Consider the following 19680-nt stretch of genomic DNA (forward strand, 5'->3'; position numbering starts at 1 on the left):
CCCATTCATGTAGTAACAAAGCAGGCTCTACTGTTCCAAGTTCAATAAAACGTAGTGTGTATTTATGAAATATGCCATGCTAAATGCAAATAAATCAATCCTATCTAGTGCTTCAAATCCTATGTTGTTTACCCATACAGCTACTATATATCATCAATTGCAATAATATAAAACAACATTTACCATGTGAATAAAATCAGTCAACAAAGTGAGTATCTCATTAATATAAAAACCAAAACCCAATAAAAAATCTCCAAATGTGAACATAGAAAATCAAAAACTTGAAGGCAATGTATTGTAAATAATAGACAGTGTTCATTATTTACATCTTCTAATATCCTTGTGCAATATATGAAAACAAAAATATACGCTGGTGCCAAAGCAAGTATGGCCTCCACCTTCCTCAGCGACCACGGGCTTCCCAGATAGACCTTTATATCAAAAGGTCATGCAGGGCATTAACCACTACCCACAAGGCCTATAGACAAATGACGGCCGGTCGGTGGCTTTCTTATCCTGAATGGACATCATAGGACGTCCTGTCAGGAAGCACCAATGACTGATCAGAGTACTGGTTTGCTGCCAGTACCATGTGACCGCCGTGACAAATCACAGCTGGCAGCCTTTCATGCTATCCATTGTGTACAATTGTGTTGCTAGCTGTGATTGGTCAAGTTGATCACAAAGTACAGACATGGCCAATTACAGCCCATCTGTACCATGTGATTAGCTCCAATCACAGCTAATCACAAAAAAAAAAAACTAATTATGACAAAAGACTACAACTTCTAAAAACCCACCATCCCTCTTACTATATACCTTGGACTGTCTACTTTAAAATAGGGTCATATATGCCATTTTTGACCGTGCAAAAGTCCGCCGTGAGTCTGTCAGAAATCCGACGGAAAGAAAGAGAACAGGTTCTCTATCTTAGGTCCATCGGACTTCCGAGAAAAAAAGTCTGATGGAGGCTACACACAGCCAGACTTTCCGAGAAAAAAAGCCTGTCTGATTTTTTTTCTCGGAAAGTCCGACCATGTGTAAGAGGCATTAGGGGGGTATTCGTACTGTCCTCGCAGTTTTAGGGCCTCAATAAATGAGATAGTCCGTTTGCTGACTCTAAAACTTTCACACAGACTAAATAATATACACTGATCTGTGTTATTTTCCCCAAAGAAATGTAGCAGAATAGATTTTGGGCTAAATTCATGAAGAACAATTATTTATTTGCAAAATTTTATAACAGAAACAAAGGAAAACTATTTTTTTCAAAATTTTCAATCTTTTTTCGGTTATTAAAAAAAAAAAAAAACAGTGGTGATTAAATATGACCAAAAGAAAGCTCTATTTGTGTGAACAAAATGATTAACATTTTGTTTGGGTACAGTGTTGCATGACCACGCAATTGTCATTCAAGGTGCGAGAGCGCTGAAAGCTGAAAATTGGCCTGGCCAGGACGGGGTTAAAAATGCCCGGCATTGAAGTGGTTAAAGCCAAGACAAAGCTTACTCCAAAGGGGACATGAAGGCCTTTCTAAGGTGATATTTCCAGATTGTATTTGTTTTGCCACCTGAAGTCTGGCATTAAAATGCTGCCATAAAATTCTCTACAAAAACCATTGTACAGAAATGGTTAGATTTAAAGTCCAACTCCACCTTTAAAAACCGAGGCCCAGGTGGTGTAAGAGTAAAAAAAAACCAGCTAAGTGCAATTCTCACCTCCTCTTCTACTTGACGCTTTCACCCACAGAAAGTCTTCTCCGCAATGCAGTGGCACCTAAGGTGACCACGTGTCCCGGATTGCCCAGGACAGTCCCGCATTTTGCAGGTCTGTCCTGAGTCCCGGGCACCTTCATTCCGGGACAATACAGTGTCCAGGGATGGACTGGCCATTGGGACTACAGGGAGTTTCCCGGTGGGCCGATGGCTCAGTGGGCCGGCTTCAGTGACAGGAGACTGCTGCCCCCCTCCGCTCCTCTGTCTCTCCCTCCCCGCAGCGCTCACCTGGGTGGAACAAAGAAGCAGGGGGAGGACCAGAGGAGCAGGGGATGACGACAGAGGAGCGTGGGGGGAGGGGACAGACAGCTGACTCAACAGCTATGGCCTGGGAGTTTCTCACTTCTGCCTAATCTTGTCCCATAAGGGGGGGCACCGAACTGATTCTTTGCCTTGGGTGAAATAATGTCTAGCTTCCCCACTGGTACTGCCTATAAGAGTACCAGTACCAGCCGTTCTACTCTAATAAAGTAGAACGGCTAGTGGCTAGTGAAGTATGAGAGGGGGCTTGGGTTGCCAGGGGGGGTGCGGGAGTTGTCCGGCCGCCATGGGAGAGACCTGTCATCAATTGCCGATGACGTCATCCTGGTGCACCCTGCCTCTCCAAGAGAAATACAGTAAGAGTTGGATAAATCCCCCCTTCCTAGTTGGGCACTTTTACAAAGAAGGAGCCGTGGGCGTTAGCCAGCCCTATATTCCCACCTCCTGCCGCTGACATCACCCCCAGCCGCTGGTGTTTGACGTGTCTTACAGCAAGGGCTGATCTGCCCTATAGGCTCACTATGCACGCCGCTTAGGGCCCAGCAAAGCTGCAGAGGGCTCCCCAAATTACTAGAGGCCCCCGCCTGGTGAGAAGTAATTTTCGGCCCCTTACCCCGCCTCTCAACTCGTGGGCTGCATGGGAGAAGTAGTGAAGTCAGCACCCCCCGCTTCTCGCTTTAATGCAATTTCCGACAGCAGAACACCCCCCCCCCGCTTCTCAACTTTAATCTTTAATGTGACATGTCACTGTCGACAGACACCCCCCTCGCTTCTCAAATTTAATGAATTTAATGTGACATGTCATTTTGCTTAGGGCCCCAGGGAGGCCAGGATCGGCACTGCTTACAGCCGTGAACCCCCGAGCCGTAAACCATTCCTGTTGCTCATTTAAAAAAAAAAAACATTTTCACTCCATTTTAAGTTCCATATTTGGACACATGAAGATGATAGCCAGGAAGCTGGACCACTCTAAATTCTATGAAGCCTCGTACACACGACCGAGAAACTCGACGGGCGAAACACATCGTTTTCCTCGTCAAGTTCCTTGTTAGGCTGTCGAGGAACTCAACAAGCCAATTTTCTCCATTCCCGTCAAGGAAATAGAGAACACGCTCTCTTTTTGGCTCGTCGAGTTTCTCGACAGTTTCCTCGACGAAAATGTACACACGACCGATTTCCTCGGCAAAAAAATTCTCCCAGCAAGTTTCTTGCTGGTTTTTGCCGAGAAACTTGGTCGTGTGTACGAGGCCTGAGAGTGGAGAGTGACTACCATCGTATTTATACAGGGTGATAAAAAGGGTTATGTTAAGTTTTGTATACTAGACTAAAATTATTTAGAATTCTTTAGCATCCATCCTACAGGTAACCAGGAAGAATGATTTGAAATTCAGTTAAAAACACTGACCTTCTTTTTGTCCATGTGGCCCAGATTCTATGACAGTTTGAGCACAAAACACTTTGCGGGTCTGTATTCCACCTCCGCATTGAACCTGCTCCTCTGCTAAGGGAACGTTGTCCTGGTTAGTAAGCAGGGAAACTTGGCAGTCCGTCCACTCAGAGGTCTTCCAGGAAAACCTTATAAAAGAAAAAAACACTGGATGTAAAACCCACCTCCCAAAAGAAAGGAACACCTAGAATAAAGTGTATTGACAATAAACGCACCCTTACCATGTCCCCTTTTGAGGACCATGATAAACTAATATGCAAAAATTCTTGTATTTTTCACCACTGCTTTTTATTCTTCCTGATTGCTCAAAATAACAAATACAATCAATTGGAGGTTGGAAGAAAATGTTGGTAAAGAAAAACAATTTTCATAGTTAAATAATAAAACTTTACAAACAAGTGCAATGAATTAATGGTTGGAAGAAAATTTTGGGAAAGAAAAATAATTGTCATAGTTAATAGAAAAAAGCTTTATGTAGTGCTACCCCCGGAAGAGCCGCTGATCAGATTTGGGATCTGCGTATTTAAGTTACCTCTGTGATGTGTCTAGGGGTGATGATGGCAGTGAGAGCACTGACGGAATGTCCAGACAGTTGACTTGCATTTTCAATGCTTTTATTATTCCTGGTCAACACGACCAACAGTCAACTTGAGGTAGACAGCATAGGTTGGTGAAAGAAGAATAAACTTCACAGATTCAGGCCTTGGATAAAGAAAGCAATCCTACCTTCAATAGTGAAGCCTCGTACACACGACAGAGGAACTAGACGGGCGAAACACATCGTTTTCCTCGTCGAGTTCCTTTATAGGCTGTCGAGGAACTCGACAAGGCAAGTTTCTCCATTCCCGTCGAGAAAATAGAGAACTTTCTCTCTTTTTGGTTTGTCGAGTTTCTCAACAGTTTCCTCGACGAAAATGTACACACGACCGGTTTCCTCGGCAAAAAAATATCTCCCAGCAAGTTTCTTGCTGGTTTTTGCAGAGAAACACGGTTGTGTGTACAAGGCCTGATACTTTCTCACGTCGCCACTCCAGCCGAAGTGGGTAAAGTGCCCCTGGACAGACCTCTCTCACAGGCCTGGCAGCCAGAGCGCCACATAAACTTCTGGGAAAGGAACAAGTCTCTGCCACAGACTTGGCTCTAATAGGATTCAAGGTTTAAAGATGAGACCTCTGCCACAGGCCTAGTACAAGGTTTAAAGATGAGGCCTCTGCCACAGGCCTAGTACAAGGTTTAAAGATGAGACCTCTGCCACAGGCCTAGTATAAGGTTTAAAGATGAGACCTCTGCCACAGGCCTAGTACTTGAAAGTTCAGATAGTAGAGCGAATCCTCCCAGTATATACTTTTAAGGGTTACTGACCGACAGTTTGCCGCATACAACCTGTCAGTGTCCGGTCACCCAGATCCCCTATGGTTTGTTCCAGCCCTGTTGGATAACCTGCCTCCGGGCTCACCTCAGACCAACTCCCCATCGAACAGCACAACTCGCTTGGGATCTTCTCAATAGAGTTGGGGGACCCAGTAAGTCATTGGGGCCCCTTTGTAGCATCAGATGCTCCGGGCCATGAGAGCCCAGAGTCGGGAACTCCGCGTAGCACGTGCGCCCTGGCCTGGTAGGCCATATCGCCGGAGCCCGTGATATGCGCACACTCTAAAGGTGGGTGCCGCACCCGGAACCAGGAACCCTCGAAGAACACCCAGCCAAGGCCTCCGCCACAGAAATACCCCCCCCCCCAGCATGCTCCGCGAGGGAAAACTCCTCTAATTGGCTGCTGGGAAGAAGCGGCTCCTCCAGAACCCCTCTGGCGCCACCTACCGTCCAGAGATGAGACAGCAACTGAGGAAGAAAGAGAGATAGAAGGCTTTGGTTCCAAAAGAGAGCCAGTCCCTGCAAACCAAGGTGTGCATCCTAGCTGTTTAAAATACTTTATTTTTTTTAAACACATGATTAGAGCCTGAGGCTTTAATGGGCTTCAAAAAATGGTGGGCTCGGAGCGCAGTGAGCGATCCTATTGGGAGGAGAAGGAGGAGGGAAAAGACGCAGGTGAAGCTGCCACCCGGAGGAAGATCTGCCCATGACCTAGACGGGGTAAGTGCGGGACTGGTGACCAACTGACTGGGGGGTGGCTTGTTTGCCCCCCCCCAAAAAAAATATACCACCAGCCGCCACTGCTCGGTGGTGTCCTTGCTTTTCTACATGGATTAACCTTACAGCCAAATACATGGTTTTTCTACATTTTAAAGCGGTAGTTCACCCCCCCCCCCGACACATTTTACCATCGAGACAGGCATTGTAGCGCGAGCTACAGTATGCCTGTCCCGATTTTTTTAACCCCGGACTCACCTTGTTCTCGTAGATCGTATTTTTCGGCTCCCGCGGGGAATGGGCGTGCCTATGGAGAGGGAGGATGATTGACGGCCGGCCCTGGCACGTCACTCTCCCCGAAGACAGCCGGAGTAGGTCTCGGCTCTTCACGGCGCCTGCGCACAGGCTATGCGCACGCGTCGTGAAGACCAAGCCTATTTCGGCTATTTCCGGAGAAGCGTGACGCGCCAGAGCCGGCCGTCAATCATCCTCCGTCTCCATAGGCACGCCCATTCCCCGGTATCTTCAATCTACGAGAACAAGGTGAGTACGGGGGTAAAAAATTCGGGACAGGCATACTGTAGCTCGCGCTACAATGCCTGATTTTATGGTAAAATAAAAAAAAAAAATTTTTTTTCGTCGATAGGGTGAACCCCCGCTTTAAAGATGTATAGATTATTTTCTATCAGCGCCTATTTTAAATGCATAGTACACTTTGAAATGGTTTCATTGTTGTAACTAGGCATTAGTTTAGTTTCTGTGTAATTTTTTTGCCTTACCATGTAATGATGGGCTCATGTTGTGCCTGTAGTTTTCATTGTCATGGCTGATCGATTCCCTATATCCATGTATTCTTTCACCTAGCTTGTCCGTAAGTGGGACAAAACAACTTCCTGTTCTGGGTCACACAACAAACAATGTATACCTTGCCATGCTAATGTAATAAAAAAAAGTGCAGCTGCACAGTGAGCTCTCTGTGTGTCTGTTAAGTACTTTGCCTGCTTGTGGCTATGTCAGATCGAATTACTGTTTAGCTCTTGCCTGCACCAGCACTAGACTGAGAAACTCAGGGATTGTGGGATATATAGTTTCTTCACAGGAAATGTCAGTTCTCACACTGAAGACAAAAGCCATGCACTAACTTGTGCATTTGAAACAGAAATCTTCTGATACCACAATGTACAGATTTAATCTATTATAGGCTGCATGAACAAGGCAACAAATGACACCATGAAACTATATGGTCAATGCACATCGTATGCAGGTGAAAAAGGTGCAGGTTGGAAAGTTTATAATGGCTTTAATTTATTTTTTTTTCATTGTAATTTTTAGTGTTACTCTTAGATTTTGGTACCCAAACATATTTTTTAATTCTCAAATACATGTACTTATATCGTATGCAAATCAAAAATGTTTTTAATACAGTAATGAAGGGTTAAAACCCAAGCCAGTTTAATTTTTGCTATCTGTGTTTCCTTGGGGAGATTTCCCTTTACTTCCTGTCCTGGAGGCACAAAAGAAAGTGGGAAGAAATCTCTATAAAGTAAGGGAAACTCCCCTTTTATACAGTTTTCATCAGAACAGTGTTCTCATTGGAAGATTTATTCTCATGTCTTGCTCCGGTGACAACTTAAACATTTTGGATTACCCATCACTTCCTGTCTCAATGACAATGTTCATCAGAATAAATACATGAGGTAAATCTCCCCAACAGCGACACAGCCAAAAAAAACTCAACAGAGGTTCTAACACTTCCCCACTCTATCCAAAACAAAAAAGGGCCATACATGAGCTTTAAATCTGTCAGGATGAGATGTAAGCCACACTGGGAGTGCATTGTTTTCAAAAAGTCAGCCGACACACAAGGGTTCATCCACTACAGACAAATGCATACCTTCCAACTTTTTCAGATGGGAATGAGGGACACCTATTAGCAAAAGTATTGAGGCATAGGACACACCCCCTGCCACACCCCCTTAAAGGAGAATTATACAAAATAAATTATTAGTTAACCATGTAAAGACCAGCCACCACAGTTTTACTGTGGCAGGTTGGCTCTCCTGGGTGAATAGCCATCATTGTACATCAGTCGCTTTAAGAGTTTTAGGGTGTGCCCGCGGCACCTGTGAGAGACAGAACAGGAATCTGTCAATGTAAACAGACAGATCCCCGTTCTGTCAGGGGAGGAGAGACAGATCTGCTGTTCCTAGTGATTGGGAACAGTGGCCCAGATTCACAAAAGAGATACGACGGAGTATCTCAGATACTCCGTCGTATCTCTCAGAGTATCTATGCGACAGATTCATAGAATCTACGATACGTTACGCCGACGCGATTCTACGTGCATCTGGGCCAGTGATCTCTCTCCTCCTCCAGTCAGTCCCATCCCTCCACAGTTAGAAACACCTCCCTAGGGAACACTTAACCCATTGATCGCCCCCTAGTGTTAACCCCTTACCTGCCAGTGACATTTATACAGTAATCAGTGGATATTTTTAGCACTGATCGCTGTATAAATGTCACTGGTCCCAAAAAAGTGTCAAAAGTGTCCGTTCTGTCCGCCGCAATGTCACAGTCCTGCTAAGAATCACAGATCACCGCCATTACTAGTAAAAAATAAATAATAATAATAAAAATGCCATAAATATATCCCCTATTTTGTAGACGCTATAACGTTTGCGCAAACCAATCAATATACGCTTATGGCGATTTTTTTTACCATACATATGTGGAAGAATACATTTTGGCCTAAACTGATAAAGAAATTTGTTTTTTACATTGTTTTGGGGCATATTTATTGTAGCAAAAAGAAAAAAATATATAGCCAGATTCAGAAAGACTGGCTTAACTTTGTGCAGGCGTAGCGTATCGCATATACGTAACGCCGCTGTAAGTCAGAGAGGCAAGTGCTGTATTCACAAAGCACTTGCCTCCTAAGTTACGTCAGGGTAGCGTAAATGGGCCGGCGTAAGTGCGCCTAATTCAAATTGTGAAGAGGTGGGCGTGTTTTATGTAAATAAACCATGACCCCACGTAAATGACGTTTTGAACGAACGGCGCATGCGTCGTCCGTGGACGTATCCCAGTGCGCATGCTCCAAATTATGCCACAAGGACTTATTGGTTTCGACGTGAACGTAAATTACGTCCAGCCCCATTCACGGACAACTCACGCAAACGATGTAAAATTTTCAAAATTCGACGCGGTAACGACGTCCATACTTAACATTGGCTAGGCCAGCTTTTTGTTGGAATAACTTTACGCCTGAAAACGCCTTATGTAAACGGCGTATCTTTACTGCGACGGGCAAGCGTACGTTCATGAATAGGCGTATCTCGCTGATTTACGCATTCTAGGCGTAAATCAGCATTCACGCCCCTAGCGGCCGGCCTAAATAGACAGCTAAGATACGACGGCGCAGGCCGTCGTATCTTAGCTAGATTTAAGTGTATCTCATTTTGAGAATACACTTAAAGACACGACGGCTTAGATTCAGAGTTACGACGGCGTATCTACTGATACGCCGGCTTAACTCTTTCTGAATCTAGCTAATAGTTTTTTTCAAAAAAAAAAAAAATTGTTTATAGCGCAAAAAATAAAAACCGCAGGGGTGATCAAATACCACCAAAAGAAAGCTTTATTTGTGGGGAAAAAATGACATGTATATAAGAAAATAAGGAAGCAGCATTTTAGCTTGCACATGTATGAATGATGGAAGTCAGCAGAGCTTCGCCTTAATTGGTAATCTCAACCAGCGTTTGCTTACTCCCATATACTGTATGTATGAAATTACTACAATACATGGAAGATGTTTAGGAGCACAAAGTGAAATATTCTGTACAACTGGCAGAGGATTAAACATTTCCTCTACATTTGTTGTATTACAACCATAGTAGGACTGAAGTCTCACATATATTTTTATAACTTGAGCTGTTTCATTATTTGCAAAGTGGTTCTTTACACTACTAATATCCACAAATGTTTTACACCTCTCAGTTCTTGCTAAGCCAGTAACAGCTTTCATGTGAAGTCTCAAGTTGATAATAGCTTTTCAGTAAAGTATTTCAAGTCACGATCCCCGTGCTCCAAATTCATCTAACCAGGGGAGCGTCATCTCATGAACAAAGCTACCTGCAGGACTCCCAGGAGAACATAAAGCCCCAGTTTCTGTGCAAGAAAACCTTTATGGTTACATATTTACCCAGGTTGAAAATAGACACTACTTCAACCAAAAACCAAATAGATGCAATAAAAACTCCTTCCATCATCAGAATCATCTTTAACCACTTGTCCACCGGAGGACGTCATATGACGTCCTCGACTTTCTGCAGTGATATCTGAATGATGGGTGCAGCTACAGGCATCATTCAGATATCGCCGTCTTCAGCCGCCAATTCTGTGCACGATAAGAACGATCAAAGCGGCGGTTCCGCTGCTTGATCGTTCTTATAGGCAGCGGGATGGGACCCTCCCGCCACCATCCGATGCTTCTCCGGGCTCTCCTGTGCCATCGGGGGCCCGGAGAGCAAATCGGTCGGCGCTGCCTGGAAAGCATAGAGATGACTGGTGACTAGATGACGTCACGCCCGGTGCCCGGAAGTAAACAAAGCCACAATCGCGGCTGTCGGCATGTGATTTTTTTTTCACCGATTTCATGCTTGTAAGCCTGGAGGAGAGATGTGGGGTCTTATTGACCCCACATCTCTCCATAAAGAGGACCTGTCACAGTGATTACAAGGGATGTTTACATTCCTTGTTTTAGGAATAAAAGTGATCAAAATTCTGACATGCAAAATTCCAACGCATGCTCGGAAACAATTTGATGCATGCTCGGAAGCACTGAACCTCATTTTCTCGGCTCATCGTAGTGTTGTACGTCACAGCGTTCTTGACGGTCGAAAGTTCCGAGAACTTTTGTGTGACCGTGTGTATGCAAGCCAAGCTTGAGCGGAATTCCGTCGGAAAAAACATCCAAGGTTTTTCCGACGGAAAATCCGATCGTATGTATGCGGCATAAGGGTAGATTTTGCCTTATTCCCAGAGTTCAGCTTCAGGTAAGTTATCACCAAATAAAGAGGTCCATAGCAGGAAGGTAAAGCAGTTAAAGTGGAACTCTGGGTTAAATGAGGTGTAATACCTCCGAGACACGACTGATGTGACATTCCACCTCATTTCAGCTGATACGTATGCAGTGCATTCTTCTCCTTCTCTACCTTTGTTTGCTCCGAGCCGCTGTCAGGACCTTCAATTAATAAAGATTCAGTTCAGCGGCCCATAGAGAAACAGTTTATAAATAAACATTATAAAGATAATAATATCCCCAAAGCGATGATTACAGGATCAGAAGCGACAGGCAGTGCTGCCACATTAGCCTCTTCCGATGACAGATGTCTCCTCCGCTCTGACAAGAGGTGTAGGTGACTCTATGCGCAGAGAAATCACATGGCGCGAATTAATATTTTAGCAGCACAATTTGTGTTTTTCCTCTCCTTCCTGGTAAATAACTCCGAAATACAGAAACATTAATACAAACATATAATTACAGTATTACCAGAGAGGTTTTCTTTTAGTAAAACCTGCAGGCTGCCCAAGTCGCAAGCAGCGGGATGTCATTAAGTAAGAAAACAGCTCAATCTGATGATAGGGTAATGACTGTAATTTAAGGCAAATGTACTAACGCTGACAGAAGCAATGCACTCCATTAGTCACTGCGCTTTCTTCTTCTTTACTTGCGGCGATGGGAGGAAAAATGTCACATTGAGGAATCAAAGGAGAATATGAGAGGAGATAAAAGTCATCAACCAGTAAACACGGATAATATGATATCAGGTTCACCTGGAATATTATTAAAAGGAAAAGGATGAAGAAGAGGGAACACATGGGTAGTCACTGCTCACCTCTTTCTGTGAAGGTCAGTAGCCTAGCTGCCATGTTGATCTGTGCTTCTATTCTGGGGTGCCATTTGGGATCCCCTGGGGTGTTGTGAACAAGGGACACTTTGGATTAACATCATGTACTGCCATGGCGTAGGTGGTAGGGTGACCACATTTCCAAACTACCCTCCCTTCCCATAAGTCAGCTTGTGCTGTAACGAATCACAGCACAGTGATTGGACACAAGAGGCGGGATTTATGATTTCTCCAATCACAAGCAGGGGGCGGTGATTGTGCTCCTCCAGGCATTCCCGGCCAGGACAAGTACTGTCAGTGAGTAAAGCAGTGATGTGGAGGTCTTTTTTGGTGGCATCAGATTGGCCCGGGGGGTGGCTGTGTCAGTTTCATTCCGTGGCACACAGCTCCCGGTTCTCGCTCTGTAACGAGGACAACCCCTTCCTTGCCCCCTAGTGGTTGACCCCTTCCCTGCCAGTGTCATTTACACAGTAATCAGTGCATTTTTATAGCACTGATTGCTGTATAAATGACAGTGATCCCAAAAAAGCATCAAAAGTGTTCAATGTGTCCGCCATAATGTCGCAGTCACGATAAAAATCGCAGGTCGCCGCTATTTCTAATAAAAAATGAATTAATAAAAAATGCCATAAAACTATCCCCTATTTTGTAGACGATATAACTTTTGCACAAACCAATCAAGAGAGAGAATCGGTCGGCGCTGCCTGGAAAGCTTAGAGATGACTGGTGACCAGATGGTCATATATGCTTTGCGATTTTTTTTTACCAAAAATATGTAGAAGAATATAGGCTGGCCTAAACTGAGGAAAAAATTTGTTTTTTTAATATATTTTTTGTGGATATTTATTATAGCAAAAAGTAAAAAATATTGTTGTTTTTTTTTCAAAATTGTCGCTCTTTTTTTGTTTATAGTGCAAAAAAAAAATGCATAGGTGATCAAATACCACCAAAAGAAAGCTCTATTTGTGGGGGAAAAAGGACGTAAATTTTGTGTTGGGAGCCAGGTCGCACGACCGCGCAATTTTCAGTTAAATCGACGCAGTGCCGTATCACAAAAAATGGCCTGGTCATTGGGGTCACAGGATATAGGGAACATTTTTTTTCAATGCTGAAACCCAAGAGTACCAGGCTTGACATTCAAAACCAATCCAAAAACAACTTACTGTGAGAAATTTCTCAACTTGATTTACAGATAAAAAAAAAAAATGGCGACTAACCACCCACCATCATCCACCCCCAAGGTTGACACATGAACCTTTGGTAGCTTTACACATCTACCTGTATCTGAAACAACTCTTTCCTTTCTTCCATATAATAGAGATTTCTTCAATAATGAAGTCATTTAACATTGTGTAACCTCATGAAGACATCAGATAACTCCAGAAATCATTAGAGGGAATGTCATACAAAATGTCACCTATGAGACGTCTTCATCTCCAGCGTATTTCACTGCAGTCATCGTGGTAATTGGCTTTTGGTGTAAAAATAAAAAATGTGCTTGCAGATCTCGCTAATTATTACAAAATATCAGCCCTGGCAGGTACCGCTGAATATATCATCGTTAAGTGGCTTTCATGATGGAGTGCAAATCGAGGGCTGTTTACTACAATGAAAATAAATTAAAATGTAGATTGGAAATAAATGAAACATTGCATGAAGACAAGGTGAAGGAAGGTAAGCAGTGAGTAGGTTTGGGTATGGTACGAAGGTTTTAGGGTATTTTGGGGATGTGGAATGTTATGCACCAAATCCAGTGAAACCATTCCTTGAAACGCCAATACAATCCGCAAATATTGCAGCTGTGCAAATGCCAAGAACTGCTGGTGGGAGGCCCTGTCAGGCAGGCTGTATGGGGCCCCACAATTATAATAGTGGCCCTGGGGGCTGTAATAGCAGTTAGCTCTAGCAGTCTTATGTAATGTGCCTCTAGTCTACATTACAACTGTCCTGATACATGTCTCCAGTCTCCAAAACTGTAGTACGGTAAAACCTTGGTTTGCAAGCATAATTTGTTCCAGAAACATAGACCGTCCTCCTCAAGGCCGGTTCTCACTGCTATCAGTCTGCAATAGTGAGGCCGCGTACACACGGTCGATCCAAACCGATGAGAATGGTCCGACGGGCCGTTTCCATCGGTTCACCGCTGAAGTGGCCTGACGGTCTGATGTGCGTACACACCATCGTTCCAAAAACCGATCGGGTCAGAACGCGGTGACGTAAAACACACAACGTACTGAAAAAAACGAAGTTCAATGCTTCCAAGCATGCGTCGATTTGATTCTGAGCATGCGCGGGTTTTAAACCGATGCTTTTCTGTACTGACCATCGGTTTGGACCGATTGGTCAGCGGTCCATCGGTTCGATTTTAAAGCAATTTTGGACCGAAGGACAACAGACCGATGGGCCATACACACGGTCGGTTTGGACTGATGAAACTGAACTTCGGTCCATTCTCATCGGTTTGGAATGAGCGTGTGTACGCGGCCCGACCGGGAAGACTACCCTGCAGTAGAGCAATCTGAAAGTGAGGCTTGAACTGCTAGTGGAAGGGATGCCATCAATGGTGGTGAGGAGAATGGTCTATGTGGACAGCTGCATACTTAGACTGCCTGTTTTAATCACCAACCATGTGACTTTCTAAATGTTGTACCTTCATTAAATGTAACCATATTGGTACACTTAGAGACGACTCTTCTCTTTTATACTCAGTTGTGACATGACGCTACTCTTATATCAAGACATCGCTTGTATATCAAGGCAAAATTTATTAAAAAATGTTGCTTGTCTTGCAAAACGATCTCAAACCAAGTTACTCTCAAACCAAGGTTTCACTGTATGTTCTCAGTGTCCATCCAACTCCCGCATATTGTTTGCAGTCTTTGACCATCTCCTGTTACATGTATACAGTCTCTGATGGCCTTCTGTAGCATTTCTTTTTAATTTTCTATGTTTTTATAAAAAAAATATTATATGATTGATATTCTTTTTTGATACTCTTTTTGAAACGCAAATAAAAATTACCAGTAAGTATTTTTATACTATACGTCTCACAATCTGCCTATAAAGTCCCATTGCCAAGGGGAAACTAGATTAACACTATATCCTAGGGATGTTGGCCTTTTAAAACAGCAGATAAATTCACCTCCAACCTTTTTGATAGAAAACAGGGGGAGGCACTAGAACAGCTGTCAGGATGAGTCATCCAGCCCCTGAGTCACTAAACCCTGACCCAGATTTACAACCCAAGCCAGACCCTCAGCCAAGCTGAAATTTTCCTACACTAACAACTAAACCTATTTACACCTAGAACTCTAGCTAGAGGGTGCTACATACATCTATTATAATGGACCGCAATTGACTGACTTTAGGTAAAAAAAAAAGTACATTAGTAAATATACTCCAAAGGACCACATATAATATTTACTGAATGTAAATCTACAGAAGGCAGAGACTGCGTACATGCAACAGGAGTCAATAGCGGGTCATTAAAGTAGATGTAAACCCTAATTGTATGACCAATGGTGGTCAACTTTCTTGATAAAGAGGCCTCAAGTGTCCCTAATATCATCAAAGAGCCACATATAATATTCACTGATAGTAAAGTTACACAAACTCATCAGAGACTGCATACATGCAACAGGAGATGGTCAGAGGCTGCACACATACTGCAGGAGATGAATGGAGACTGTAAACATGCTACAGTTTTGGAGACCCGGAGACATGTATTAGGACAGTTGTAGGCTGGAGACACAAAAAGACCAGTATAGCCAATAACAATTTTTTTTTCTAGAGTCCCCTATAATTTTGTACCTGTGACGGACCCCTGTACTCAAGATGAGTCTGTCCTCTGTCCAGTACGACACAATCCAAGACCTTTTAGCTTTCCCATTCACTAGTCATAGCTCAGTGTAGGGTAAATCATCAGACAGTTTATTAGAACCAGCATACAAGTATTATATACAGTAAAAGAGGAGGTTCCTATATCCTGCTCATATTACTCTAGCAATACACAGAAACATAAATTAACATGAGCTAATTAACTAATCCCTTACAGTAGCCGATGTGACTCCCTAACTACAATACACATTATCATACATACTGTATTAACACAGAACTCCTTCATATAATTGCAGGGTTAATTAGCACAAGCAACAGTGGGTGAAAGACACTTAGAAGTTATCCTAGACTCATTTACATTATAACAGACAACAGACAGACAGGTGGCTGGAGTTGACATCGGCATATTCTAACAGTATGTGTCCCAACATTATGAATCAGTCACTATTTCTAATATGACATACTGTATACAGGGTTCCCAGAGTCTGTGTGTCTTGGGGGAACATGGACCTGTATCCAAAGTAACACCACCTCAAGGGTCCCCAGGCATACAACTCACAAAGAGCACCGTCCCCCCAAATGCCACGGCCCATAATCGCAAGGCAAGAGGCTAGCAGTCAGTCCTCTCCAAAAGCCTCTGTCCCAGGTGAGTCTGTCACAGTACCCTTAAGCAATGTGATATCTGTGAGACCGCTTGCTTCTTCTGACATATTCGCCCTGTCTTCTTTCAAGCCTCGTACACACGACCAAGGAACTCGACGGGCGAAACACATCGTTTTCCTCGTCGAGTTCCATGTTAGGCTGTCGAGGAACTCGACAAGGCAAGTTTCTCCATTCCCGTCGAGGAAAAAGAAGACATGCTCTCTTTTTGGCTCGACGGGATCCTCGACAGTTTCCTTGTCGAAAAATGTACACACGACCGGTTTCCTCTGCAAAAAAAAAATCCCAGCAAGTTTCTTGCTGGTTTTTGCAGAGAAACTCGGTCGTGTGTACGAGGCTTCAGGCTCACCATCTTTGGCCATCTTGATTGGTCAGCCCAGGAAGATGTAATCCCCGCACACGTGTTATTTATCCCAGCAACAAAGTAGGCCAAAAATCGACACATGCATGGCTCAGTATACCCTGAGGCCCCGTACACACGAGTTTCTCGGCAGAATTCAGCCAGAAACTTGATCGGAACTGAATTCTGCCGAGAAACCCGGCCGTGTGTACACTTTCGGCCGAGGAAGCCGACGAGTTCCTCGTCGAGCCAAATAGAGAACATGTTCTCTATTTCCTCACTGTTCAATGAGGAAAGTTGGCTTGCCGAGATCCTCGGCGGCTTCACACAGAACTCGACGAGCAAAACGATGAGTTTTGCCCATCGAGTTCCTCGGACGTGTGTACGGGGCCTCAGAAGAAACCTTGGCTGGCAAGCAGAAGAGGTGCTTATATTACAGAAGAGTTGCCTTCTACAATAAAAGTCTGCCTGCCAACAATGTTCCAATGCAAGGCTATAGTTCTGCTTTAAGTAAAGTTCATAGGGGGTAGGCTCTGATAGGGGCAGACAAAGCATTGTGAAGTCATAAACCACTTCTTATTGTGGATGTTTATTCACTGCTATAGTATCTCTCGTATATAACAAGCGCAAAGCGCTCAGGCATTTCCTTTCTGTATAAGAACTTATTCAATATGACCGTTGATTCTTAACTGAAGCCGATCAGAATTTATGTTGCCGCAGTCATAGCAATCCATGATGGATGCTAATTGCTGGGGGGGGGGGGTTCATTGCACTTCAGAAGCAACGCTTAAGAATTAGCATTCCTTATTGAATAAGGCGGACGGCGTCGCACATTGGCCCGTCATGCGCTGAGGCCGAACTGTTTGTTCAACGTCTCACACAACAAGTTTTCATCTGTAATCAATAAGTACAATTGCTTCATTCTCTCTCTTAACCTTTCAATAAACACATCCTTGGGGAACAGAAACAATGTTTGCTGTGGTTAATGGAGCAAATAAAATGCATTATCAGGCACTTATGGTACATTAGTCTCCTGAGACATACTGTGTATTACTATCTTAGAGAATGGAAATGATTGCAGCCATTGACATTATTTGTAAACTAGGAAAATGTGTTTGACAACTCACAATTACTTTAAAGGTTAAGTTCACCTTTTCAAGCACTTCTAATAATAAATAGAAGCCTTCTATAATGTCTTTTCTGTCCTCGCCATCCCAATATGCTCATCTCTCACTCACCTAGTCCCTGGCCAGGGCAGCCATCACAAATTTTGGGGCCCCTTGCACAGCTTTAAGCAGGCCCCCCTGGAGCAGATAACCGAGGGGGGGGGGGGGGGGTGCTGATGAAAAAAAATAAGTGTAATCTCTTCTCTCCTCTCTCCTGACGTGAGATGATAAGCGCGGGGGGGCCTGGGGACCATCGCCCCTTACAGGTGTGATGCAAAAAAAAAAAAAAGGAAAAAAACGGGAGGGGGGCCGGCCGGGCCCCTGGGGACCATCGGGCCCCTTACAGGTGTAATGCCTGTACCCCCCTGATGGCGGCCCTGTCCACGGCAGCCTTCAATCTTCACCTCTTGGTTCAAATTTTTAAAAAAAAGCCATCTGAGCCCATCACTTTCCTTCCAGGAAAATGTATATCCCATCATGCACTGCCTTACTGCATCACAGAATAGGACATGTTTTACTTCTGTGAATCAAACCTCCCTTATTAATACACCACCTATTTTTTTATTCCTACCCACTTTCTGACTTCTGCCTTTAAATGCTTCAATACTGAGCACTTTTACCCCCTTCCTGCCCAGGCCAATTATCAACTTTCAGCGCTGTCACTGTTTGAATGACAATTGCACGGTCATGAAACGCTGTACCTAAATCTGATTTGTATCATTTATTTACACATATAGAGCTTTCTTTTGGTGGTATTTAATCACCACTGGGTTTTACTTTTTTTTTTTTGCTAAAAATAAATGAAAAAAGACCTTCACTAAGGCCCCTTTCACACTGAGGCGTATTTCAGGCGTTTTAGCACTAAAAATAGCGCATAAATAATGCCTGAAATACTCCTGCCCCAGCATTCTCAATGTGAGGGCTTTCACACTGAGGCGATGCGCTGGCGGGAGAGAAAAAAATCTCCTGCAAGCAGCATCTTTGGAGCGGTGAGAGGAGCGGTGTGTATATCGCTCCTTCCCATTGAAAACAATGGGACACGGCGGTAATACCGCCCGCAATGCGCCTCTGCACTGATATACGGCACTTATGGATACTAATAGATGGCACTGATGAGCAGGCACTGATGGGCACTGAAAGGCAGCACTGACATGCATCACTGATGGGCACAGATTGGTGTCACTGATTGGCACTGTTGGGGCTGCACTGATGATCAGTACCCTGATTATCTGTATAGATCTCCATTGTGAGGAAATGCCACTGATCGGCTCTCCTCTTCTCACACGCTATCAGTGTGAGGCGAGGAGAACCGATAACTGGCATTTCCTTATTTACATGTGATCAGCTGTGATTGGACATGAGTAAAGTGCAGCGTCATTGGCTTTTTATAAAGATCGGGGTCACGCCGTGTCCCAGTGACGCTAGGCGCACGTGATTGAAGCGTGGTGAGACTGGGGCATGGTCATATGACGTCGACCCAGAACAATGAAGCACCACGCCCGCTGTCATTTGTCTGAATGGCGTGTTGGTAAGTAGTTAATGGTATACTGGTACATAGGTAAGCTGGAATTTAGAGAAAAAATATGAATTTAGACTTTACATTTTTATGAAAGAAAATGTTAACAGTAACATCAGTCTGTATATGCAGTAAATCATGTTTGTTTTACTCACTGTGGAACCCAAGGGGTTAATCCTCTGCATTGTGTAAAAAGGCTGTTTGCTCCTGTCTTTGCTGATCCTACCCTTCTTGCACTGTCCCCAATCCATCTTCTGATAACACAGAGCCTTGGGGGTACTCTGCACATGCTCAGTTTGGTGTGTATTGCTAGAGAGTTTTTTTTTTCTTGGGAGAGTGTATGTGATCAGCACAGGGCCAATCAGCACTGTCCAGACAGAGGGTCAGGAGTCATGTGGCCTTATAGGACAGTCAGAGGAGAATGAAAACTCCTCCTAAAAGCTTTAACCAGACACTCATAGAAGTGGTGGGACATTGCAAGACTTTTACAACCACAGGCATGACTCCCATAAACAGAAGCATGATGGGATTTGCACTTTCCCCACAGCTGGAATGCCAAGGTTGCCTGCCTTTGGATTAGACCAAAACACACACACAATGGAAAACCCCTTTAATTATAGAGGAATCTAAATCAATGGGCTTTGTCTTCACTTCAGTTGGGTTTTGCATTCCCATACAACT

At 44.0% G+C, this 19680-nt stretch overlaps 1 protein-coding gene across 1 annotated transcript in view; it reads right to left on the bottom strand.

The window, feature by feature from the left end:
* The window catches only part of THSD7B (thrombospondin type 1 domain containing 7B), a 714750-nt gene that overhangs the window by 448860 nt on the left and 246210 nt on the right, over nt 1-19680 (bottom strand). Inside the window, 1 exon segment of the mRNA XM_040358054.1 lies at nt 3442-3611. Within this exon segment, the coding sequence (XP_040213988.1) occupies nt 3442-3611 (170 nt within the window).

This window comes from Rana temporaria, chromosome 6, assembly GCF_905171775.1.
Source record: "Rana temporaria chromosome 6, aRanTem1.1, whole genome shotgun sequence".
Classification (NCBI taxonomy): Eukaryota; Metazoa; Chordata; class Amphibia; order Anura; family Ranidae; genus Rana; species Rana temporaria.